The sequence below is a fragment of the Sebastes umbrosus genome, chromosome 22, assembly GCF_015220745.1.
Source record: "Sebastes umbrosus isolate fSebUmb1 chromosome 22, fSebUmb1.pri, whole genome shotgun sequence".
Lineage (NCBI taxonomy): Eukaryota > Metazoa > Chordata > Actinopteri > Perciformes > Sebastidae > Sebastes > Sebastes umbrosus.
Window position 1 is genome coordinate 15,361,585 of NC_051290.1, and position 25,403 is coordinate 15,386,987.

Consider the following 25,403-nt stretch of genomic DNA (forward strand, 5'->3'; position numbering starts at 1 on the left):
CAGTATAAAACTACTCTATTACAACCCTCCAACATTTTTATTATTATTATGTACTTATTATAGTATAAAGATACTGTATTACAACACTCCAACATTTTTATTATTATGTACTTACTATAAACTACAGTATAAAAATACTCTATTACAACCCTCCAACATTTTTATTATTATTATGTACTTATTATAGTATAAAGATACTGTATTACAACACTCCAACATTTTTATTATTATGTACTTACTATAAACTACAGTATAAAAATACTCCAACATTTTTATTATTATGTACTTACTATAAACTACAGTATAAAACTACTCTATTACAACCCTCCAACATTTTTATTGTTATTATGTACTTACTATATACTACAATATAAAAATACTCTATTACAAGTAAAACTCCTGCATTCAAAATATACTTCAAGAACAAAAATAAATAAGTCAATAATAATAATCTGAATCTTCCCTCCCAGAGGATAAGGGGTTTTGTTAACCTGGCATTCACGGCTCCCAATAGATGTATCACATCTAAGTGGAATCATGAGAATTCCCCTAATATTACTCAGTGGATTAATGAGGTAAATTCATGTGCTCCCTTGGAAAAAATAACCTATGCTATAAGAAGTCGCCCACAGCTTTTCTATAGGATATGGGATCCATAGATCACTCATACAGAATCTTCTTAATCTTTCTAGGGTATTTACTTAATTATTAATTATTACTTTCTACGTGCTGTTTTCTTTTTTTTCTTTTTTTTTTACATTTATTTATTTAATTTATTTATTTATTTTAAGGTTTATATTTTACCACCATAAACTGTACTACTTTAGTACTAATTACTTTTAATCCTAACTAACTTATTAAATTATTAAAAAAATTATTGTTGTTTAATTTTTTCTGTAACTTTACCTCTAGGGGTGGGAAGAAGGCTGGACCTGTCTCTGTGTGGGAGCGGGAGGAGATGTGTATGTGTGTATTTATGTATATACATATTAAATGTTAAATGTAAGATAATTTTTTTTTTGTATTATGGCACCGGTGTTATGTTTTTTTTATGTTTGTTATGCTATGTTTGGAAAAAAAGGAATAAAAAGAATTTCCCCCCAAAAAAAGAACAAAAATAAAAGTACTCATTATGCAGAATGGGTGATTTATTTCACAATCATATATATATATCACACTGGATAATAATTATTGATGCATTACTCTGTACACCACTTTAATGTTTACTTTATATACTGCTGGGTAGATTAACTTATAATAATATATCATAATTTATTAGGTGATTTTATATTTTATATTAATTACTTGTTACTAATGCTTAAAAATAAACATAATTGAGTAAAAAGTACACTATTTGCCTCCAAAATGTAGTATCATATAAGAATAAAGTGATTGTATAGATTAAAAGACGGAACCTTGAGCCGGATATAATGCTGAGGTGGAAAAATTAAAGAATTATGAGAAAAATATGAATGATAAAACTGCATCTTGCCTGCTTTTCAAATGTTATTTATTAGAAGTAAAATAAAGTACTATATTTTTTATGTCAAACTGTGGTATTATTGATGTAATAACCTTTGAGAAGTTGTTAATATTGTTGTTATATGTGATTGGTGTAACAGGTGTTTAAACTCTGACAATGAATCATACTTTGTTTAGAGCATTAACACATTTATAACTACAGCTTTCAAATAAATGCAATAAAGTAAAAAGTACAATAGAGTAGACAGGTAAAAGTATTAGTCCCTTAAATTCTACTTAACTACAAGGATAGATTACCAACCGGGTAGCCAAAAACTTTGCAGAGGTGCCCCAAAGCAGACTTTCTGTATCACATACGGTTGAATCTTTGGTATAACAGAATCTGTTTGCTGTATTTTACACCACAAAAGGGGCAAAAGAGAGAATTCAATCCACAAATGATGAAACAAATGCACACACTATTATTTACCCATGTCAATTCTTGGTGATTTTCTAAATGTAAACACCTGACACACATTGTAAATGTGTTATGTAAAGCAGCTTTATTCTATTTATGCATTGGCAGGACAGTCATCAGCTGTAAATAAATAACCTTATTAAAACAGGCACAGATAGAAAACTTTATGAAGCCTTAGAAAAGACAGCACATTTAATCATTTTATATACATATTGTGATCTCGGTTCATACATTTCCAAATAAACCACTAGAGGGAACTCTTCATCAGTCTATCATTATGAAAGAAAGAGCAACAAATATGCAGTACAGTGAGCGAGGATTGGTAGAAGTGGTGGCATTATATGAATAAAAGTGAGTTGGTCCCATAACTAGAGGGTGAATAGTGACCTTGGTGGTCAAAATATCTTCATAAAAATATAATTGAAAAACAATTAGTGTTTTATATTCTCAAAAAATGTCATGTGCCATCCTACTTTTTACAGTGCTTTCATATCAACAACTATAACTTCTATAAAAAGGAGACAAATTCTGTTTCTTTTTAAAGTTTCCTGTTGAAGAAGTGTGGCCCGAACACCACCCCGACCACGCAGGTGATCACAAACAGCACCCAGAAGGTGACAGCCAGCAGCTGCACACAGTACAGCTTCTTGCTCTGCTGTAAGACCTCCTCTTCGCCCACCAGGCCCGGCGCCGCACCGTACGACCTGTCCGGGTGCATCTGCTGCACCCGCAGGCTCACGGTGGGCAGGATGATGAGGCGGGTGTCTCTGCTGTCGCCCTCTAGAGAGAGCACCACTCTCTGGGTGACGGTGGCCAGGCGTGTTGCCATGCTCACGGGCAGGCGGAAGGTCACGGGGGGCAGCTTCGCCAGGATGCGGGAGTTGCAGGGCAATGAGAGGGCATCCCCGGTCTCCAGAGGGGTGAGGTGGCGGCAGAGGGGGCAGGGGATGGCTGGTGGGCTGCGGGGGTCCGGGGGCTCGCATGGGCAGAGCTGGATCCTCTGGAGGCACTCAGTGCAGAAAACATGGTGACACTCAAGCATCCGGGGGCATTTGTTGTACTGGTTGTACTCCTGGTAGCAGATGGGACACTCCACATCCGTGGGCTCCCCAGAGACGGTGCTGAGGCTGGGTGCTGCAGCAGCTGGGACTACATCCCCTGGCATGGTGGTGGCAGGGAGGGAGGGTGAGTGGATTTGGCTTTCAGTGATGGCAAGATGCAACTCGTGGATGAATCTTTAATAGAAGACTGTAAAATCTGTAAAGAGAAAAGAACTTGAACTAAGACTAAGAGAATCCCCTAGAGGCTTATGTGGCTTTTAAAATGCCAGGATCTGCTCTCCCTGGGATGCCGCTTTGTTTCTTCTAAGTTTTATGAACAGATTCCACAGCCCATGAGTCATAGCATTCATCCATTTAAACACTCAGCCATCCACCGTCTAACTATCCCCCCCCCCTCACCTACTCACAATCACCCTGAGTCCATGTAGTGTGTGCTGGCCTGCACACTCAGCGGGTCCAGGAAGTTGGGAAATGAAGAAACAAGCAACAGAAGAGGCTAGAAAGGAAGTAATAAGTCACTGTAATGATGTTTTCTACGTGTGTGTGTGCACGTACACTTTTCTCCAAACAGATTTGTTTAATTTCAGTCATTTAAAGGGCCACTCCATTGAATCTGTGAAAACAGTTGTATCTTCGGCGGCTTGTAGAAAACCCCCCGATGATGTCATTTATCTCGGCTTAGACTTAGGGGAATTTTTAGAAGTATCCTTGTGTTACAAACTGACGGCATGGAGTTTGAAAGATGTGAGCATTTACTAGGCAAAGAAAATGTCTAATAAAACACACTATTGAGTTGTTGCATCATGGGAAATGTAGGATCCAATGTTTTGGTAGCTTGACATCACTAAATGGCCGGTCGCAATAAATGCGTACGAATGACACGGTATTCGCGAGTCATTTGTACACCATGTAGATTGTATTGACTGCAATGTTAACGTACCCGCGTGAATACGCTACGCTCAGAGCTAGTAAAATAAAAAGTGAGAATGACTGCTTATGGTGGGTGGATAGGTCCAACAAACACACGACTTTCAACCAGCAAACTGGTGTTTGTGTCCCAAAGTGTTGTTGAGTTATTTTGAAGTTCGTTGGTGACCGTACTTCTGTTACGTTGTTTCTGTTCAGTTTACGTACTAATTTTAAAGCCAACCATGCTGTTTTTCCTAAAGCTAACTAAGTGGTTTTGTTGCTTAAACCTAACTACGGCCGATACTGTAGTTTTGTTTGCGTGGCGTAAAAAACGACACGCAAAAGAGGCGTGCAAATGACATGCAAAAATGCTGAAATGCATTCTCATGACACGCAGAATGTCCTTGTGATGTGATATTTATATCCCAAGAGATCGAGTTGCTTGACCTATACCTGAGACTAAAAGTAAGAATATCTCGGCTTCTGCTGCTTCGATATTTGACCGTTCATTTTTAAATGTGTTTCTTGTAAGCCTGCCGACTTCATGGAAGTACAATACTGAGTTGTTGGAGTGAACCTTTAACATTTGAAATGAGCCCAAGGCACATTGATTAAATGTAATCTGCTGAGCCTGGTAAGATTTTGCCATCATAAAAATGCATTTGAGTCAAATAATGTCAAATGTTGAAGGAATATTTTGATATTTTGGGGAATATGCTTATTCGCTTTCTTGCCAAGAAGTTAGATGAGAGGATCGATACAACTCCGATCAATATAAGGCTACAGCCAGTTAGCTTAGCTTAGCATAAAGACTGGAAACAGGGGGGAAAGCTAGCCTGGCTCTGTCCAAAGGTAACAAATGCACCTTTAAGCACGTCTAAAGCTCTTGTTTTTCAATTTTTGTTGTTTCCCCATTTCTAATCCTTATGCTAAACTACGCTCACTTGCTGCTGGCTTTTTATGGAACAAAGCATTAGATTTGCTTTTGTTTGTTGCTCACATGGGACGCCTACCAGGCAACTCAAGTTCACTCATGGGGGGATTGTTGCCTAGCAGATGGGGTCTCCTTTGAATTGATCCATGGCAACACATAGCCTGAAACCTTTTTCTTTCATAAGTCTACTACACATTCATCAAAAACATATAATTTACACCAACAATAAGAATTTTGCTTTGCTCCAAAAAACCACAATATAATGAGAAACGAGTTGTGAAAGGGAGATGAGCCCTCTTGTATCGAGGCCAAAGGGCTCAGTGAGATTATATTGAGCGAAACTGGCACCGATCCATCTTCACACCTCACAAGCAGATAAAGGAGCCACTTACCCACCACACACCCCTTTGATCAGAGCACACTGTGACGCCCTCCTCTCACCACTCACTCCTCTTCCTCTCATGTTGGTACAGATCTCATCCCGGCAGAGTGTCTTCCTCCTTCCCTCTTTGTGCACATTAACCACTCAAGTTTCTATCTTAACATCCTGCAGATACTTGGCTGAAGCTCGGCTTACTGGCAACCCTCCCCTTTTCCCTCCGTCTCCTTGATTTTACTCGTCCTCGTCTCTCTGTCTGGTCCCCCATGAGGCATCTCCGTGGTTTCCCTCAGCAGTAATTAAACCCTTGGTGATGTGAAAGTAACCAGGACACATAAGACAGAAAATGACAGATTCAGAGTCTACTTACTCAACTCTACCTGCATATTATGTTATTATGCTTCCACACAGTCAGCATGTAGGAGTTTTTTTTTAAATAGCAGTGTTGATTTAGGGTGTAATTATTAACATCCTTACAAGTTTCTACATTTAATTCAGTTGTTTTGATACTATAAAAACAAAAAATGAAAATCATCTCACATTCTAGTACAGAAAAAATAGTGAGGGTAAATAAGGTTGCAGGGACAGAACAGAAGGTCGATGGTGTAAACAGGTGAATTATTGACGGATAAATTGAGTCATAACCTGACGTACGGTATCTGTTGTATCTAAAACCAGCTCGTCCTGTACAGGACGTGTTTAACACTCACTCTGCTATTTACAGTGCCACTAAACTCTGTGATCAAAACATAGTTATAAAGTGGACTTTCACTACGAGATTAGAAATGATTACTGGGATACTACTGGTAAACAGAAGCTTGTGTTTCTCTGTGGTTACTTTACTCCAAAGCCTGATACTGTGTGGTCAGATGAAAACTTTGAGACAGATCTTTAAGCTGTCAGCAAGAAGACACTATAAAGATACAACCACCAGACTTAACAAAACATATATTTTTCAGTTGTTTAAATAAAAAAAAAATGTCACTGAGAGCAAACATTTGGGAGTTTTCACCACAACAGTGATTTGCAGTCCACAAGTTTACAGTCTTGCGAAAGCCAGGGATACCAGATTTTTGTATTTATTTTTTGTCAGAGCATTTGATTTATTGATTGCTGTCAGGATGTAATGAGAATTTCAACAAATATAAAAAAAAATGTTTTTGAAGATTACCAACCCTAGCTTTAAGTTTCCCTTTGGTTGAGAGAATTCCCCTTTTCCTTAAAGGAGCAGTGTGTAGCATTTAGGGGGATCTATTGCCAGAAATGGAATATAATATTAATAAGTATGTTTTCTTTAGTGTATAACCACCTGAAAATAAGAATCGTTGTGTTTTCGTTACTTTAGAATGAGCCAGCCATGATTCCAGCTTCTTAAATGTGAATATTTTCTGGTTTCTTTACTCCTCTATGACAGCAAACTGAATATCTTTGAGTTGTGGACAAAACAAGACATTTGAGGACGACATCTTGAGCTTTTGAAAACACTGATCGACATTTTTCACCTTTTTCTGACATTTTATAAACCACACAACTAATCGATTAATCGAGAAAATAATTGACAGATTAATCAACAATGAAAATAATCGTTAGTTGCAGCCCTAGCACAAATAATGAATTTTATACTAAAACACCAAAACCTTTGAAGATACCCACTTGAATGGTCTAACTCAGACTGTATAGTACAATACGGTATAATATTATCTTCAGATTAACTTTAAAATGCATTTTTTCTTGAAACAGTGACTGAATTTGGTCCCCGATCACTTCCATTGGAATCGCTTTAGGGAACAATTACAACAGTTATACCATTAAGATCATTAAAGCCCTTAAAATTGATGATCCATATCAAAATCTATATTTGGATTTTATCCTGCCTTAGTACTCTAAAATTGAAACTGAAAAGCTGAAGGTGACATGTTGCGCTATATTGTTTGTGTGTGTCTCACCCTACGAGACACACAATAAAGTCAGAAATCTAAAAAGGGGAAGTCCAAGGCACTCTTCTGGCAAAATCCAAATGTCTATTTCTGCTGAAATGCTAAAAACAAAGCTGGTACATGTTCAGATTGAGCTGATTAACAACCCACGCGTTGGCGTTGAAGGGTTACACCCTAAAGAAGGCTGAGTGTACGCGTGGGTTGTTACTCAGCTCAATCTGAACATGTACCAGCATTGTTTTTAGCACTTCATCAGAAGAGTGCCTTGGAATCTCCCTTTTTATTAACCTTTGTGTACCCCACCAAAGAGCACCTTCATCACACTGATTTGAACTTCCGAGCACTTTTTTCCTTTTTTAAAGTCAGAAATCTACTTTAAATATATACTGCAGCATAACAGCCAAAACAACTTTTCGCTGTGGAAGCACTGACTGAATTCACGTCGTCAATAAGAAAACAAATATCCTGAATAACTATACTTTTTTTTTATTTATTTTTTTTTAAATCACAGATGGTCTTGCTTAAGAGTTGAGTAAATGGTTTCTTTTTGTAACCAAAGAGACAATTGCCCTTTGAATATTCTAAGTTTTTGGGAAAGGCTTTCTTTTACTGTCATTAAGATAAAAAAAGCACCTTTACAGTAAGTTCAGTGCTGGTGGCAAAAAGCGGGAAAGCCAATAAAACATGAACAAAGAACTGCAAACTCTCTCTCACACACACACACTCACTAGGAGAGAGCTTGTGATTGTTGGCCCGAGATTCCCCCGGAAATCACCATGAAAGGAGTTCATGCTGGAACAACTGATAGTAGGAGGAGGAGGAGGAGGAGGAGGAGGGTTGTTTGGGGATTACCATGGGGAAGAGGTGACGTCACATTGTACACACACAACACACCCTGGAGCGTCACTGAGTTCAAGGAGGGTAGCGCTTCTGAAACAAATTCAAGTAGGGCACTTTTTTCTTTAACATTTATTATTTACTGAACTTTAGATATAGCTTTTGAGCCTAATAATGATTTCTGAAATAAAACAATCAATTTCCACCCTTTACATATAATGATTATAATCAATAGAATATGTCTGGCATCAGCTTGCACCTGTGATTCTGCCCTATATACAAACACCCTGGAGCGTCAGTGAGGTCAAGGAGGGTAGCACTTCTGAAACAAATTCAAGTAGTAGGGGGGATCTTAAGACACTTTTTTCTTTAACATTTATTATTTACTGAACTTTATATAGCTTTTGAGCCTAATAAGGATCTCTGAAATAAAACAATCAATTTTCCACCCTCACATATAGTGATTATAATCAATAGAATATGCTGCAATGTCTTGCATCACCTGGGATTCTGCCCTATATACAATCAGGGTTAATCATATCTTAAAGGGACTGTTTGTAACTTTTTACAGGTATAAATCTAGCAGGTCGGGATCCCACGCACATTCGCATACGAATGTACAGCGGACGTTTGTGCAGAAATAACTGCTGCAGCTCCTCCAGACCAACAGAGGTTTCCCGTGTTTTGTGAAGTGACGGGGCTCCGCAGCGAGTAACGTTATCGACTCCGACCGGGTGCCGGTGTCTTCCCTGTTTCCTCCGGCCCGGTCGGAGATGATAACGTTTCTCTACGGTCGGGAGGCTGAAGCAGGAAAAGCCAACACTAGGATCAGCAGTGATTCATGGAGAGACCTTCGTCTGGTCAGTGGACGTGTGTCGCCTCACTGTTTTGAGCGATGCTTGTTAATGTCTATTTAGAGCGAGCACAAGCGCGAGCCCGACGCTGACATTCCTTGACTTAACGGCCACAGGTGTCGCTGTTAACAAGCATTTCTGAAAGTTACAAATAGTCCTTTTAAGACACTTTTTTCTTTTACATTTATTATTTACTGACCTTTATATATAGCTTTTGAGCCTAATAAGGATCTCTGAAATAAAACAATAATTTCCCCACCCTCACATAATAAAGTGATTATAATCTATAGAATATGTCTTGCATCAGCTTGCAGCTGTTATTCTGCCCTATAAACGATCAGGGTTACTCATTGTGTGACTTGTGAGTCTGTCTGAAAGCCTACAGGCTTTTTGTCCCATGTCCAACTTTAAGTTTCATGGCATCATAATATTTGGAGCTTGATGACTCATTTGTTTGGCTCAGATCCACTACAGTCTCTCCTCCTCCCACACACTTCCTCACACCCTGGGTTATAAGTCTGGACAGCTCACCCTCTGATTCATTCAGACCTCACTGATAAACAACAGCAGGATCAGACAGCATCAGGATGTGCTCAGAGCAAGAGTGTGGCATTTGTTACCGGACCTACAACGCAGGTCGTCGGTGTCCCCGGCAGCTCCAGTGCAAACACAGCTTCTGTGAGAGCTGCCTCCGGGCTCTCTCTCGGGGACCCGCCGAGGAGCTCCGTCTGGAGGGCGACAGACTCATCATCTGCCCGCTGTGCCGACACACCACCTCCATCTCCGGAGAGGAGAAGGTGAGAGCCGAGCTCAGGGTGGATGAGAGCATCCTGGAGCGGCTCATAACTTCAGGAGTCCTCGACCAAGAAGAGGAGGAGGACCCGGAGGAAGACGTTCTGTGTGACACCGCCCAGGAGATTCCGGTGACTCCAGCCGAGGAGAGCGACTTCTCCCCGGCGTCCAGAGGTGGGAGGGTCCGGCGGTCCTGGAGGAAAGTTTGCCGGTTGATAAGTGGGAAGAGCGAACAGCCGAGAGTTGGAGAAAGTAAGTAAAATGAGGATTGTGATTCGTAATTGGCTAAGTAGGCTAAATAATACGAGAGAGACAAAGGTAGTTGTTAAAATGAACAGTTTGTGAATGGGGTTTGGTGGCAACAGTAGTCAGTAGTGGAAGAAATAGACAACTCAGATCCTTAAAGTGACAGTACCACAGTGTAAGAACAAATAAAAGTCCTGCATTTGAAATTCTACTAGAGTAAAAGTGAAAGTACTCCCTATGCAAAATAGCCCCTTCAGATTATTAATTATGATATAGGCCTATAGTCTGTGTTTTTTAAATCGTATGCACACAAGATAATGATTTATACACACACATTGTTATTGTGTGCAAAGTGATCAAAAATAATGTTTTGCACAACTCCAACCTGAGGAGGTCTCATCAGCAGCATAACTAAAAACTCACATTTCATAAGTTTATCATATGTTTTGTTTGTAAAATCAAAGTAACTAGTAACTGTAGCAGTTAAATAAATATAATGGAGTAAAACAAGTGCAATATTTCCCTCTGAAATGTAGTGGGGTAAAAGTATAAAGTAGCATAAAATTGATATTAATTGTATCAAAATTGTACTTAAGTACAGTCCTTGAGTAAATGTACTTAGTTACATTCCACCACTGGTAACAGTAGGCTATTTATATATGCTTTTGTTGGTAATTTAAGGCTATAAAGTTGACTGAATACATTTAGGGTTTTAGTTTCAGGTTTAGCTTTTCATAAAGTCATCAATAATGTGTACTTTTTTTGTTGATTTTTGTTCACAGAAGTAGTCCTGAAATAGTCTAGAGCAGAGTACAACTAGCTATTATGTGTAATTTTAACTGTTAAGTATCCAAAATAATTGCCAACACTTAACAGACACTGTTATTTTGAAAATAGTGGATAAATACTTTGATTTCTAATGTGTCTTGTTTTCCTTTTTACAGATTATATGACCAATGAAGACCTGAGGAGCTTCGCCATGATGTCCTGCTACATGTTTTAAGACATCTGTCTGAAATGTCAGATACCCTGGATAATGTGATACTGTATTTATTCTCAATGGTTCTCCGTTGCAACATAGACTTGTGATGATGATGATGACGACGATGATGACGACGATGATGATGATGACGATGATGATGAGATGATGATGAAACCTTGCTGGATTTAAGTCAGCTTTCTGATTGTTTGTTTAAATGGTGACCACTATGTAGCACTCAAATGAGGAAAAGTGGCCCCTTTATAGGCCTATTAATGCACTAATGTATATGATATTTATTCTTTTTATTAATGTATTTTATTTTGAAATATTGTTACATATTTAAGGAAAAATAAATGAGCACTGGTTTCAACTCACTTTTTTCAGTGTGTGCATTATTTAAAAAAATGGAAACAATGGCCTAGCTTTGGCCTATGTGTGTGCAAAAATACAGTTAAAATAATACATTACATCAAGTCTCCAGGCCTAAGCAGACTTATCAAAGTAAAATTCATGGAAGGGGAAAAAGTATCCTTGTGTTCAAAGAAAATTAAAGCTAACTACATAAAACTGGGGAAAGGAAATTAAAGAAATTATAAAGTATTATACATGAAATGGGCCAAAATTGGAAGCTAACCTTCACAGACAGTGAGTTACTTGAGGCCAGGTGAACAGCATTGCATCCAATCAGTGTCACAACCAGCAGCAGCACCTCAATGACTCACTTGTTTGACAAGTAAAACACATGGATTGACAACTACGACTTAATTTAAGGTCTTTTTTTGACAAACCCTGGGAGAACGCTGTCCATCATGATAGGAAATCCTGTTCTTTACTCAAGGTAAATATACATCTTACAAGCTTTGTGAACATGTCATCATAAAAATTTGAAAAGGATTGGTGATTATTTCTGATTGACAGCATTACGATGTCTATAAATTACAACAATACTCCCGCGGGGTGTTTTTTTCTTCTTTTCTTGCAGACTCTTGTTTGTCTTTGTGCCGGTCTGTGCAGCTGTCATGTCGTTCATCATGTGTTCAGATGCTGCAAGAGGTGAGCAGCACAAACAGGCTGGTATACTGCCAGGACAATACTGCAGCGTCTGCAGTTTCGGTGAACTAAGGCTCATCTTAAATGCTCTCTAATAAAAAAAATGTCATGAGGCATGTGTTGGCTGATGGAGCTTTCACTTGGCAATGTTACAAAAATGTAGAGAGATAAGGACTTTATTTTATAGAGATTTTTATAGAGAGATTTATAGCAGTTAATGTAAACAAATTTGGAAATGTATTTGATGTTGAGTCATGGTAATTTCATTTTATATTTCACTAAAATTAGGGTATGCATTTAACAAATGATTTGCCTGTATAACAGCATTAGAAAGAATAACTTGCTCATTCTTTTTCCACCTTCAGCCAGTCCCATAACAACCCAAGTGGACTATGGAGTGAGACACAATGTCCTGAGACGACTGTACCCTCCACACAGTCAACACCGTCCCCTCTTTACTGGTCTTCCATCAACCGAAACTGGACTCCAAACTGGAACTAATGGTGAAATTGAGACTAGCGGGAATTACAGAGGAGCCTCGTCAATCATTGACCGCCGATCAAACCCTGTATGGTTTACAGAAGGCAGCTATAGTTACAATCAAAACAGCCCAGATAACAGACAGTATCGAGCAGGAGTGAGGCCGGCCGGCAGCAGCAGCTACCGCCCTCTCTCTTATAACTCAGTGATCATTAGAAAGTCATCTCTCAATAAAGCTGCCGGTCCCTCTCATCAGAGTTCTGAAGATGCTCAGAAATCCTACATGAATGAAAAAGTTCCTTCTCTTTTTTCATCCCAGACTGATAGATATTGGAGCACTCCACTGCCAACTTCAAGAGGGCTTTACAGAAGCTATAAAGACACAAATGAGCTCGCTGCAGCCGGGGCGCGGAGTACATCTAGTGGGATTCAATCAAACAAATATTTCGGCTTCGCGAGTCAAACTGCCCCTCATGCACCATCAATCAGCAACGGCTTAGACGCCTCTGTTATTAAAAGCATCCCCAGCCCAGAAAAACTGACGGATTTCTCTCAGGGGTGGCATTCGGTGAGTAGTGGCGACACACCGAGACACAAAAAGGTCCAGTCGTATCTGTTCAAGGACCCCCAGACGTCTCTCGGTGGACACGAGACAGTTCATGGTAGTGGACCCACAACAGCACATAAGCAAAGGGCCTCTGATTCAGAACATTACAGCAGGTTTTCTTCAAATGTTAAACAATTACAAAGAAAAGACCCAATCGAGGCAGTACAACATCTCTCTGATAATGCCAATCCACTGTATCATAATGCTAATGTGGCACAGTATGGCGCTCAGACAGGCGTTAATACTAAACACACCACTCAAATCTCAGTATATCCTGCTCCAGGGAAAGACGCCACCATGGGAAGTTTTGTCCCTACACCTCATGCAGATTTCCGGGCTACTGGCAGCAGTAAATCTGTAGTAAGTGGCTCCGTTAATACAAACACAAGAGGATCAATGCATGCTCACACACCTGGACGAGACGTAAAAAGCATCTATGGCTTCAGAGGATTTGAAAATCCTACACGGACGCCTATTCTCTCCTCCAATGAAAGGACCAATGCTAGAGGATACAGCTTCGACAAAGGAAAGGGCTATAAAATCACAAATATGTACCCTTCTTTGTCACCAAAGTACAGCTTTGGTCAGAGAGGAGCAAAACCTGAGAGGACACCCACTCCATCTCCTGGCACACATCAGGATTTCACATCAGGATTTGCCAGCGATGCCAGTGTGGTGGACCGGAGCCCAGATCCCAGACAGTTGAGAATCCACAGAAGGATATATGGTCTCAAAGGATTTAGCACTCGACCACTCGAGGGAGCTAAAACTTTAGCTGGTGAGCCAGATAAGTCTGCCAGAGTCCAGCAGGGTTTTGAAGGTTTTAAAGTTAGAAGCTCACAGACCTGGCAACCAAGAAGCAGCCAAAATGAGCAAAGCAGCGAAGAACTTAAACCACTTTTACAGACTGAATCCGTCACCAGCTTTACACCTGACGAATACCAAAAGAGACGCAAAAACTACTCGTTCCCAGGATTTCTGCCTATTCAAACCAGAATTGTAAATGCTAATAATAACAAAACACACAAACAAAAAACAGCAAATCACATAAAGTCCTCATCTTATGTCAGATCAGCAGAGAAACTTGAATCCCGCCCAAAATCTGAGCTAAGAACCCCCAAGGAAACCAAACCTGTTGAAAGAAAGGCGAGCCTGTTCAACCGTTCCACCAGCAGCACAGTGAGAGGCAAACGCGTGAGAGGAAACGGCGAGAAGCTCAATGCATCCACTCCCACTTACGTAAATGCACCCATCGTCAGGCTGTCTAAGCGGCCTGCCAGGGTCATAACCGCCACGTACGCCGACATACTTGGAAGTGCCTCGTTCAGTGGTGTCACAGCTACGACCCAGACCTCAATCACACCCACCGATAACACTGCAGCTACAACCGAGCTAAAAGAAGAGGCCGGTCATTGGACCATAAAGGATGCTGTGCTTAGTAGAGACAACACAAGCAGAGGTCCTGATGAGGTAGAAGATGTTGAGGAAAACAAGTTTAGTTTTAGAAGTGAAGACAGTGACATGAAAACATCAGTTTTATTCCTGGATAATGAAGGAAGTGGAAGTGGGGCTTTTAATATGTTTGATGTTTTGTCAACCGATACCACAAAGAGTCTTAGCGAGGATTCCTCAGAGCTGGAATATCTACGAATATCAACGTCTCCTTCAAGTCAATGAAACTGTCCCACACTGAGACATGAGAGAAAGTTGTGTGAATTGACACGTTGTTGGAACAATCCCAATAAAAGTTTGAAAAGTACTTTTGATTTTGTGTGTTCTTAGTGTTTGGTAACAAATTTCATAATTATCCAAATGTGTCTCAAAAACATTGTGTTAATAAACAGGAATAGTTTGACATTTTGGGACTGGTAACTTCCTGGAGTCTCTGCTGGTTTATTAGAGCTCAAACAATTAGTCAATTATTCGATAAGGAGACGATTAAAGGGAAACTATAGCGACTGGGGCCTGCTTCTTGAATGTGAAAATATTCTGCTTTTATTAGTTTTATATGATAGAAAACGTAATATCTTTTGAGTTTTGGACTGTTTGTTGGACAACACAAGACATCCGAAGACACCTCAGACTAAATTAATTGGCTTTTCAAATAGGGGAGAGTGGGGTCGGTTGGGATGGTAGGGACAATGCTTTTCCAGTAAGTTAGAAAGCAACTATGTAATTCACCATCTTAAATCAAATCAACAAAAAGCAGATACAAATAAGACAAAGGCTTTTCTGAATTTAGGTAATTTTCTTTCAATTTAAATGATATTTTTTAGCCGAGAACAAGAATTTGGGGAAACCTAAAATTTGGGAAATTGTGCCTTTTACGTTTGGGTTTGGCTCTAAAAAAACTTGATACATTTTTAGCAGACACCTGTATCTCTTCAGGGATAAAATTATTTTCATTACTGTTCAAGTAGTCTGTGAGTAATAGAAGGTTATTTAGTGTTGATACAAAAGTGTCGCAACCGACCCCGCTCTCTCCTATTTTCCCAGCGATTGCCTCAGATTTTCCCATTGTTTCATTCATTGTGGTAAAAAAAAACACTCATCTGGCATGACGAGCAAATGCTGGGAATTATTTGAAAATACAATGTTCCATAAATCATGACTGCTAACTCTGACCTCTTCCTTTCCTGGGAGGGAGAAACCTTACGATGAGCGGAAACATCTATAGAGGTCAAATTTAAGAGCATAACTTTTGCTTCATTTGGCATTTGCATAATGTAAAGTCGAGTATGAAGAGGGAAAGCAGAAGAAGGTCATATACTTGAGGCTTTTTATAAAGTGATTGTATTCCCATTCCTTGTGTCCTCGTTCCCAGGCAGGCAGCGGCTATTCAGTGTGCTGACACAGATTTTCCACCTCCTCTTTTCCAGCTTACAAGGAGGGTTTGAGCATGCTGGTCTCTGGGTTAACACGCTATGGGATGGAAAAACCTGATTTTCCCCTTTTGTTTGAAGGTCTTTTGGTGACTTTGCCAAGCCATTTATAATGAAGAAAACAAGTAATTGTGTGCTTTGTTCCTATTGATTTCAGCCATAAAGGAAAAACAGACTCATTATAATGGAATTTGTTTTCTCACAAGAATATGCATGTCATTATGTTATGCTATACTCTTATCTATATTGTTAGAGGCAAATGGATTACACCTACGGTGGCCTGATCTGTATTTACAGCAAGAACAGACGCCATATATTCCACTAGATGGCGCTACTCGTCCATTTTATTGCCCCACGTGTGACCTCAAGTACTTCTATGATGTAGTTCTCATGCTTTTTAGGCTACTTTGAAGCACGAGGAATTTAAAAAGGATAAGATAAATTGCAGGTCTTTCAACGCTTTAAAAAAAAAGAGCTTACAGTTAAGAGCGAAATTGCTGTTTTTGCTTCCTCGCCAATCAGCCAAACCGAGCGGTCGGTTTCAAGGGCACTGGGTCCACGCTAAGCTCACATCACAGACCCCAACAGGTCCATTCACACCACCTGACCCTTCACCTTTTTTCCCCAGTCAGCTGCCACCACCTAAATACCAGTTCTACACTCGTCCTCGAGCTCAAAGGGGCCCCAAACAGAGAGAGGAGAGGGTGGGAGGGTTCGAGGGATCTGTCAGTCAAACTTAAACACATTGTACATTGGATTAACACCTCCCCCCCACCACCACCACCACCATACCAATACCCGTGGAAAGTGAGGCCGTCCACTTTCCCATAGAGGTATTAAGGTGATATGATGTTTTGGCGTGTCAAGGCGTCCTCAAAGTTCCTCCTTCTTTCTGTGCTGCCTTTTGTGTGGCCGAGTGCGTCTGGTTCCCTTCCTTTCCAAGTGTGTGTGTTATAATATTCCCTGTGTGTGTGTGTTTATCACAGACAGTGTGGTGTTCTCTTGCAAAGCCGGCCCCCGCCCCCTCTTTCTCCTACTGTGAGGGGAATTCTGTACCATGTGTCTGCGGTTTTCAGGGAGCTTTCAAGGAAAAAAAAGCACAGAGGCCTCACAGTCCCACCACTCCCCCCCAAACGCCCTCCTCACCTCCCCTTCTCGTTTTCCCTCCCTCACTCACTCACTCACTCACTCACTCCATGTGGCACTTTTTTTATACTTTAAACCTCCCTTTTTCTCAGCCTGCAGCTATACGGGGTGAGCTAATTTCACATGCAGCCTGTAATAGAGAGACATCTATAATCACGGCAAACATTATGAGGCGAGAGAGGGTGAGCGTCAGTTGGAGGGCGGTGGGGGGAAGGAAAAGGGAGGGAGGGGAAGACAGAGAAAGGCTTTTTGTTTGGCTAAGTACACTATGTGAAAGAGGGGGCGGTGAGGAAAAGAGAACTGGAAATACATTAGAAAATGGTCGCATCTGCTGTGGTATTTGTGGCTCAGATTACCTCACATGCCATGCCAGCGGATGGACCCACTCAGTTTGACCGTGACTGTGTGCGTAAACTAACTTTTATTGAGTCTGCAGTGATTGACTTTGCCCTAAAAGCTATATGTAAGGACTGCGTAGGGGGGGGAAGAGGGAAAATTGGGAGGATTAGCAGAGGCAGTTTGCAGAGTACTGACTATAATCCAGAGCTTTATTGGCTCAGTCAACATACAGTAGGTTTACTTAAGCTAAAACACCTGTACTATGTTGTTTATAATGGCAACTTGACTAGGGGAAAATGGTGAGAAAACAAAACGTACACTTTCTGTAATCTTAACTCACGCCCAATCTCGAATAAGTATGAATGATGGGAAGGAAGCAATTTAGCAGCATGGAATAGCGCCTACATTAACATTCCCACATGTGCTTTGGGAGCAAGAGCCATTTCCGTGTCCTACATCCAGCGACTTTCCTGTGGTCTGCGCCGTGGAGGAAGTCATAAAGGCAGGAAGACTTCCTGTATTGTTTGCCAGCCATGTAGTGTAGCGGCGCGGACATGTACATGAGGCCATAAGGCCCGCGGACCGATGATGTAAACACCATAAAATGAAGCACTCTCAGGCCCATCAAAGAGGCTCGAGACGTACGTCTGACCGCAGATTTATATATCACTCCGTTATACTAGATCTTTTCACAGGCTTGAGGCGCGTTTTCACTGGGCTCAGCAGTCGTGTTAAAGGATCTCTCTTGAAAATACATTACGTCATGACAACAAGTGTTATCTATGCAGTCTATATAATCTTTTGTATTGTACACGATTAATCAAGTTGTACTAATTTAACACTGTGCTTTTATTTTGACACGTTGTGGGGACGGTGTTGCAGGTTTCTTTTCTAAGTCGAGAGCAGTGTTTAAAGAAAACATTAAAAGGTGCTCTATATGATATTCAGAGCATTAATATAGCAGCAAACAACTATTTGCTGTGTAAAGATATAGAGGAGTAACGTCTACCTGAGCAGAGAATGAAGTCTTTCTTTACATAGCCACTCTGCGCTGTTATCAGCGGCGGTTATGGGTCATCACACCGTTTGCGCTGCGCTCGCTGCTGGGTTCAGTGCACATCACAGTGCTTGCAAGCCGCAGCGAAAATTCGTCGTTTTCAAGAGACGGACCATCACGTTAGCGGCTCCACATTTGCATAAAGTTGAGATCTAGGCTACTTTATGCAAATCAGGGGAGTCCGACGCGACTCGCCGCCTCTGTAAACTCTCGAAAAACTTTTAAACGAATCGTTTTCGATCTAAAATGAAGACAGATCCAGCAACTGCATGGCTTATTTCTTGCATAAAATGTTTTCAGAAACACTTTTCGGTGAATTATTTTTGTAATATACGTGAAAAAAAGTTTCCAAAGAAGCCGCCACGTGGGTTTCCGGTTTGAAAGCTGGGAGCAGCAGCCCACGGGGGAAAGGGTTCGTCCAATAAGGTGCGTAGCAGCAGCCCATCAAGTGTCAAATGCTGGAAAATGAGGTCATCCCTGCGGACACGTACCATTACAGCTGATAACGCCTCCTTCAGCCTCCCCTCACCACCCCAGTTATTTTCATTTATACACTGAAATAAAACACTGTTCAGCAAAAAGAGACTATTTCATACAACAAGTGCTATAAATTTAAGTGTGACTACTGCTATGGTCGTTATCTACTAACAAAGATGATGCATCAGGATCTGAGTGGCCTACCATCTCTGCTTAACAACGTCCTGGGAGAAATGTGTATAACCTTTAGTGTGGAAGTTTCGAGCCGGTGATTTTTACTTCTCAGATCGTTTCATTTGAAGGATTTTTAGAGGCAAGAAGGATTTTTATGAGGCTGTACAAGTATTCCTGCTGTGAGGTTATTGAGTTCATTTCTGCTGCGCTGTGCCAATGGGTGCATGTAGGTGTGTTTACAAAGATACAGTTTCACACACTCACAATGAGGAGATGATACACCCGCCCGCTCAGACACAACAGGTCCACCTGTTGGCCTCCATCCAGCGCACCTCTCTCTCTCTGGAACTGAACTCTGTGTCCTCTCGCCTTGGCCCCCATCCAGTATCCCCTCCTCCTCCTACTTCTCCTCCTCCTCTCTCTCTTTCACTGCCTCATCTTGACCGGAGATGTTGCCACCACAGCCAAACCGAGGCAGGCATTGTCGCTGCCTGTCGCCACGACAACCAGATGGCAGCTGCGCCCGCCTCTGCTCCTCCATTCTCTCCTTATATCACTGGGGATGAGAATTGAGTTTATCTTGACTTCTCACTAAGGAATTAACTGGTCCATTGCATCACAAGGAAAAGACTCTTTCATTCATTCAGAAAACTGACTTTCATGAGAATCATGAGGAACATTCTCGCTACTAATACTGAAGTAGGGCGAGAAATCCCCTCAGGACTCACTTTGTTTAAGATATACGGGAACGTAAAGAGTGTAGGTTTCGCTAACCCTTCAGGTGTGGGTGTGTGGGGGCTATTTCTTTACTCATGCAGGTGCTACCAAGCACACTAACCTTATTGACACTCAGTAAGGGAAGTGAGAGGGTCTGCAGGTGCTGATCTGCGTGTGTGTTCTCATTTCTATTAATTCCTACGGTGCCTCTGTGTGGGTTCATTTACTTGGCCATCTGTGGACGACACAAGATCCCATACATGTTAACAAGAAGAGAAAGAAACAGATTTATCATGCCTAAAAACAGCTTATTTAATTAAACCGAGTGCTGAGTGAGAGGGGGCTCACCCAGCAAACACCAGGTTGGTCAAATTACTAGTAAGAAGAGTGATTAACTCCGCTGGCAGCCCGCCAACCTTGAGTGCAAACCATCTTATCAATGGGAGTGGTAGATGTGAGTAACGCAGTGGATAACAATCGAGCTGTTTTCTTTTCCACATTACAGTGTGACATCTGCTGCGGTCTGTGTGAGTTAAAAGACAGTGGCGAGTCAGTGTGCGAGGGGCATGAGCCCGCCAGCGTCTGTGGCATTTTGTGCAGATGTTCACACTTGGCCTCAGCCCGTAAATTGTAGCGTCTTCCGCTCTTCTTCTTTTCCCCCCCCTTTAAATCAGTAGCACTGTTGTTTTCCTGTCTTAAGCCTTAACAATCATCCCCATTACATCACTCGAAAGGAAACAGAAACAAAAGAAACCACAAATCCTTTTGTTGTTTTGACTTTTTTTTCTCCTTTTAGTCAGTTTTTTTTTTTTTTTCTCTAAAGCAACAGAACTGTCTACATCAATGGCAAATCTCACAATATTCCCATTCAGTACCATCCCTCTGGGGGGAAACAGGAGGAAAACAATTTAGAACAGCAGCAGCACATTTCCTGCACATTTTTATGAACATCTCGCCAACCAACGCAAATCATATAGCCACTTATACTCTTTAACCCTGTTCGTCTGAGCTCTCCCAAAGGAACTTTAGTCATGATACGTGGCTGTGGCCATTGAGTTCGCCACGGGCAGCCAAAGGAAAAACAAGATTTCTGCAGCGAGTAAAAAAAAAAAACGTTCATTCAAAAGTTCATGAGATGCTCAGAGCTCCCTCTAAATGGCAGGATGATAATGTCCGTTTGTGCGCTTTCTTTCTAAACTACACCATTTGGCTGAAAACTGCTGAGTTTCAATATGAGAACATCTCCAAAAGACATTAGAAACATTTCATCATGAGTTTGCCTGCGAAGTCTTGGATTTATGTGCTGAATCTGGTTTGAAGTCCAATTGTTTTTCTGCATTAGTAACCGCTATTAGAGGCAATTCAAACCACAGATCCCAATCTGCTCATAATAAAGCTGCATTGTTATGCTCCAGGCCTCAGAGAGTCATGTGACCAGAGTGAGCGAGTTCATGAACTTCCCCAAGACGGGCAGACAAACACATGAGTACAATTTGGAGCTACATAGATGCACCGTGTTTTTTTTCCGTGGGTGGCCTTTTTTCTTTCTCTTCATGCGTTTTCTTTTTAATCCTCCCGGTCAAAGTCTTAGCAAATTCAAGGTTAAAGCGTATGCAAGTCCTCGCAATGACCTTTATCTCCAAGTGTCACATAAGCAAGACGGCGAGGCCAGATATGTCACGGTTCTTCCTCCCTGCTGCAAAAAGAAAACAACGGAGGGAGAACACAATGTTTTTTTACATTTAACAATTTACATGTTTAAAACAAAAGCAATACGTCCAGGCTTGAGAGAGCTGAAGGTTGCTTCTTGAGGTGCTTAGTCTTTTTGTTGTTGGTGTTGGTGTTGGTGTTGATGTTTTGGCACTGCGACAATTAAGTCCTCCATTCCCGGCAAAGAGAAACAGTCCAAAACTCCTCCGATTAGCGCCACGGGCTGTCAGGTCACGTCATCTGACAGCTCATTGTGTCACACCGAACAAACATAAACACGTTATTTCATGAGAACTGTACAGCCATAAAAGAGACAAAAATAGACACAAAAATAGACTTAATATATTCTGCTAGGACAGCCCTATTAGTGCTAGCTGCTAAGACGGGGGCAGACAGATAAAAAGGACAGACAGGCACTTCAGTGCTGATGCATAGCGGAGATTAAAGGAAGAGCTAAGCATAAAGACAGAAAGGAAGGAGGGAGGCAGAAACACTTTCAATTCAGTTTAAAAATTTAAAAGTGTAAAATGTTTGGTACCTTTAATGTATAAAATAACTGAGAACAAATTTCATTTTTATTATTTCGTACTGACAGAATTGAAGATCTGACCCCCTTTCTGGTGCTAAAAGCAGTGTGCTGACCGCTACAAAGCTAGCATTAGCATGGCTATTGATAGGGTCTCTATCCTCAGCTGTAACGTACCTAATGTTATTTAGCATCCTGAGACGGAGTGGATTAAATGAGACACAAGTGTCTGGAGCTAATAGCTCTAATGGGATTGCTTGGCTCTGTATCAGGGGTCTCACCCTGAGCTGTGGTCAGCAGGACGCGGAATTTACGTCCTGGCATGACGATGCTAATATGTTAATCTGACCTATAGCTGGCTTTAGCTACTCTATCCCCCTGCTACAAGTGCCTTTTCCTTTCAAGCCTGTGTGTGTTTTAATACTTTAGGTGTATGGCTTTGTTAAACAGAAAGAGAAAAGAGACAGAATAAAAGCAGCACAAGTTATAATGAGCTGAATGCTAACACAGGCTAATATTTCTCACAGTAGACAGGAAGGCCAGCAGATTGGCTAGTACCGTTAGCGTTATTTATTGTTAGTGAAACTGCTGCGTTCATGTCATTTCAGATATTTATTGTGATTTCCAGTTTCAGACTCGAATGTTATACTGTGTTGAACTGGGAACTCGTAAATTTCCAACTGGAACACCCCCCTGAATTTGGATTTGTGACTCGGAAACTTATCATACTGTTTATTAGCCCTTCTGTCTTATTTGTGTCTCCTTAAATAAGTCGTACACATATTATTGTCCAACTTCTATCTTCGGACATGTTGCTACGGTGTTTATATGCGCAAAATACAGGCATAATGCGTTGTTACCCAGCCAACATTTTGTATGTGGGGCCCATGTGGGTAGTAAATGGGCTGAAAAATGGGCCCTATATGGGATTGTCCGGGGTTCCATAATGGCCCAATGTCAATTGCCCACATGGATTCCATGTAGGATTACAATGGGTGTTATGTGGGCCCCAACTGGGCAACATACCCAAGACCCATCTTAGTCCCAGCTTTAAGTTCTATGTGGGTACTACGTGGGGACTACATGGGCTGAAATATGGGTTGTAAGTGGGTTTGTCCACAGTTTCCATGTTTGCCCCATGCCAATTACCCTTGTGGGTTTCATGCAGGAGTACACTAGGTGTCTCTAATTTCCCATTAGTGACCCACCTAGGACCTACATGGGTAGCCCACTTGGGGGAGCCCATGTTGGACCTATTTAGTTGACTCAACTGGGCCACATTTGTGTTGCCCATACAGTAATTTCCCATTAGTGACCCACCTAGAACCCACATTGGTTGACCCAAGTGGGCCCCAGATAAGATGCCCATTTTGGGCCAATACCCACTTGGTACCCAGGTACCCCCAGCATAACCCATGTGGGGCCCACATAACCATGTTGGCTGGGTATCAACTGGTATTGCTAACAATGGCTAACAATGGCTAACCTGGCTGGAGCAAACCCCATTAAGTTTTCTGACTTGAACTTGAACGCGGTCAACTCAGGCGTGTCGTCATTCCCAGCTCCGACTTCCGATGTAAATGGAACGTAGCATTAAACTCTCAGCTCAGTAAGGGGTTAATTTTACGTATATAGTGTTATATTGACCATGCATACTATTCTTAACCCTCACATGACCGACTCTGTAATCATGTTGCTTGCAAGTTGTAAACACCGGAATCATCCCATATGACATGAACGCAGCAAAAGCTCACACCGGTGCTACCCACCCTTTATTTATATCTTCTGCTGCATTTTTTTTGTAACTACATCAACTCAAGCACAAAAAACCCCCCAAAAAACCCAAAGCTTCAGTTAGTCGAGGCTAAGTTGAAGTTCTTTGTAAAATGGCTACAATCTGAAAATGAGGCACTTTTTGAGCAGATATATAATTCTATTCATTATCTTTTTTATACACTAAATAGCCACCATTATACTCTTAATGATTAGAATTTTTCTCTTGGAAAAAAAATAAAACTAAAACACCAATCTCCATTGTTTTTTTTGCACCCTTCTCTGATTGGCTTTCACTCAAGGAATGAGAGCAGCAAATAGCTTTTTTCAAGAATGTCATTTGGCACACATCCCCGTTGGTTTCCACAACCACCAAGATGAAAGCGAGGGGAAAAAAAATAAAGTTTTCCATCCGTCTGTCAAAGTGCTTCGTGGGGGTGTCCCATCCGGCTGCTCTCTCGATGTGATTGGTCGTCACAAAAGGAACAGGCGCAGCACTGAAGCTCTCCGAGTGGCACCAGATTGTTTCCCAAACGACGACACACTGACATCAGCACTCTGGAAGAAAAAAAGAGGAAATTGTTTGGTTAAATGCAGAATAAACAATAACCCAGATATGAAGAAGAAATAAATATTATGACATGTATATACAGCGTCTCTTGCTTATCAGGTTAATTATAATATCTAGTGTAAGTTATCAGTGTCTGCTTATCGGCAAGGGAACACGGTGACCCTAAAAGGAACAACAGGAAGAAACAATGAAGCCACATAAGCTGGAAAAAGACTGAGACGGGAAGAAAGCGATAAAGGGAACAGCGGGGAAGAAGGAGAAAAGGCGAGGACACCTATTGCTGCAGGCACAGCGAGGGCAAACAGATCCAGGAATCATAGTCAGGTTTTTCTGGCAATTTCAGCTCATCACATCAAATCGAACGTGTGAGCACAGGTGTGCATCGGCAGTAAAATGTCACAACTGTAATAATTCTAAAAGGTTGAGTCTCACCAGTTCTTTCCCGGCCTTGTTTGCACAGTTGATAGGATTAGCGGGAATGCAGACATAATGGTAATTCTGCTTCGGAGTAGAGACAGCAGACGAACCACATGGCGTCAAACAGCCATTTGCTCGTTTTACGGCCCTTGTGCACGGTGTGATTTGGGGCTGTCCCAGGCGAAAGTTGACAATTGTGAGAGAAACCTAGTGAAATCTTTGGCGATCAATCTAGTTCTAATGGTGGCACTGTGAGACACGACCACCGACAGCTGATTTAAGGGATCAGCGTGCTTTTAATGGTGTCTGAACACCTTTCCAGTGCCGGAATCAGAGGGGCCTGCATCAGCTATTTTACCCAGCCATTAAAAGCCAACATCAACTGTGCAATTTTGGGCAAAGAAAGTTCACAATCGTTAGAGAAACACTGTAGAATCTTTGGTCGTCAAATCAAAATATTGGTCCTAGATTGCATTGTGAGAAACATCCACCGACGTATCAAACTACATAATATTACTACGATAATAAATAAATTAGAAGAAAAATGTTCATCCCAGGCCCACAAAGTCCAAGGCGATGTCTATAAATGTCTTGTTTTGTCAGTCCA

At 41.2% G+C, this 25,403-nt stretch overlaps 4 protein-coding genes across 4 annotated transcripts in view; 2 read left to right on the forward strand and 2 right to left on the reverse strand.

The window, feature by feature from the left end:
* Positions 1–1,986: 1,986 nt before the first annotated feature.
* si:ch73-335l21.2 (RING finger domain-containing protein) lies at positions 1,987–5,393 on the reverse strand. The gene is made up of 2 exons (XM_037758849.1): positions 5,236–5,393; positions 1,987–3,196 (listed from the first exon to the last, which is right to left on the reverse strand). The coding sequence occupies exon 2, from the start codon at positions 3,102–3,104 to the stop codon at positions 2,478–2,480; it is 627 nt and encodes a 208-aa protein (XP_037614777.1). The 5' UTR covers positions 3,105–3,196; positions 5,236–5,393; the 3' UTR covers positions 1,987–2,477.
* A 3,955-nt stretch (positions 5,394–9,348) lies between these two features.
* On the forward strand, positions 9,349–11,245 carry si:ch73-335l21.4 (E3 ubiquitin-protein ligase-like). The gene is made up of 2 exons (XM_037758852.1): positions 9,349–9,894; positions 10,833–11,245. Exons 1-2 carry the CDS (start codon positions 9,438–9,440, stop codon positions 10,889–10,891), a joined length of 516 nt encoding a protein of 171 aa, XP_037614780.1. The 5' UTR covers positions 9,349–9,437; the 3' UTR covers positions 10,892–11,245.
* A 289-nt stretch (positions 11,246–11,534) lies between these two features.
* Positions 11,535–14,766, forward strand: LOC119481651. Its single transcript, XM_037758769.1, has 3 exons — positions 11,535–11,708; positions 11,853–11,923; positions 12,286–14,766. The coding sequence occupies exons 1-3, from the start codon at positions 11,680–11,682 to the stop codon at positions 14,682–14,684; spliced, it is 2,499 nt and encodes an 832-aa protein (XP_037614697.1). The 5' UTR covers positions 11,535–11,679; the 3' UTR covers positions 14,685–14,766.
* A 5,796-nt stretch (positions 14,767–20,562) lies between these two features.
* The window catches only part of si:ch73-335l21.1 (insulin receptor substrate 1-B), a 50,106-nt gene continuing 45,265 nt past the window's right edge, over positions 20,563–25,403 (reverse strand). Inside the window, exon 4 of the mRNA XM_037758761.1 lies at positions 20,563–24,366. Within this exon, the coding sequence (XP_037614689.1) occupies positions 24,359–24,366 (8 nt within the window). The 3' untranslated portion in view covers positions 20,563–24,358. The remainder of the gene's footprint in view (positions 24,367–25,403) is intronic.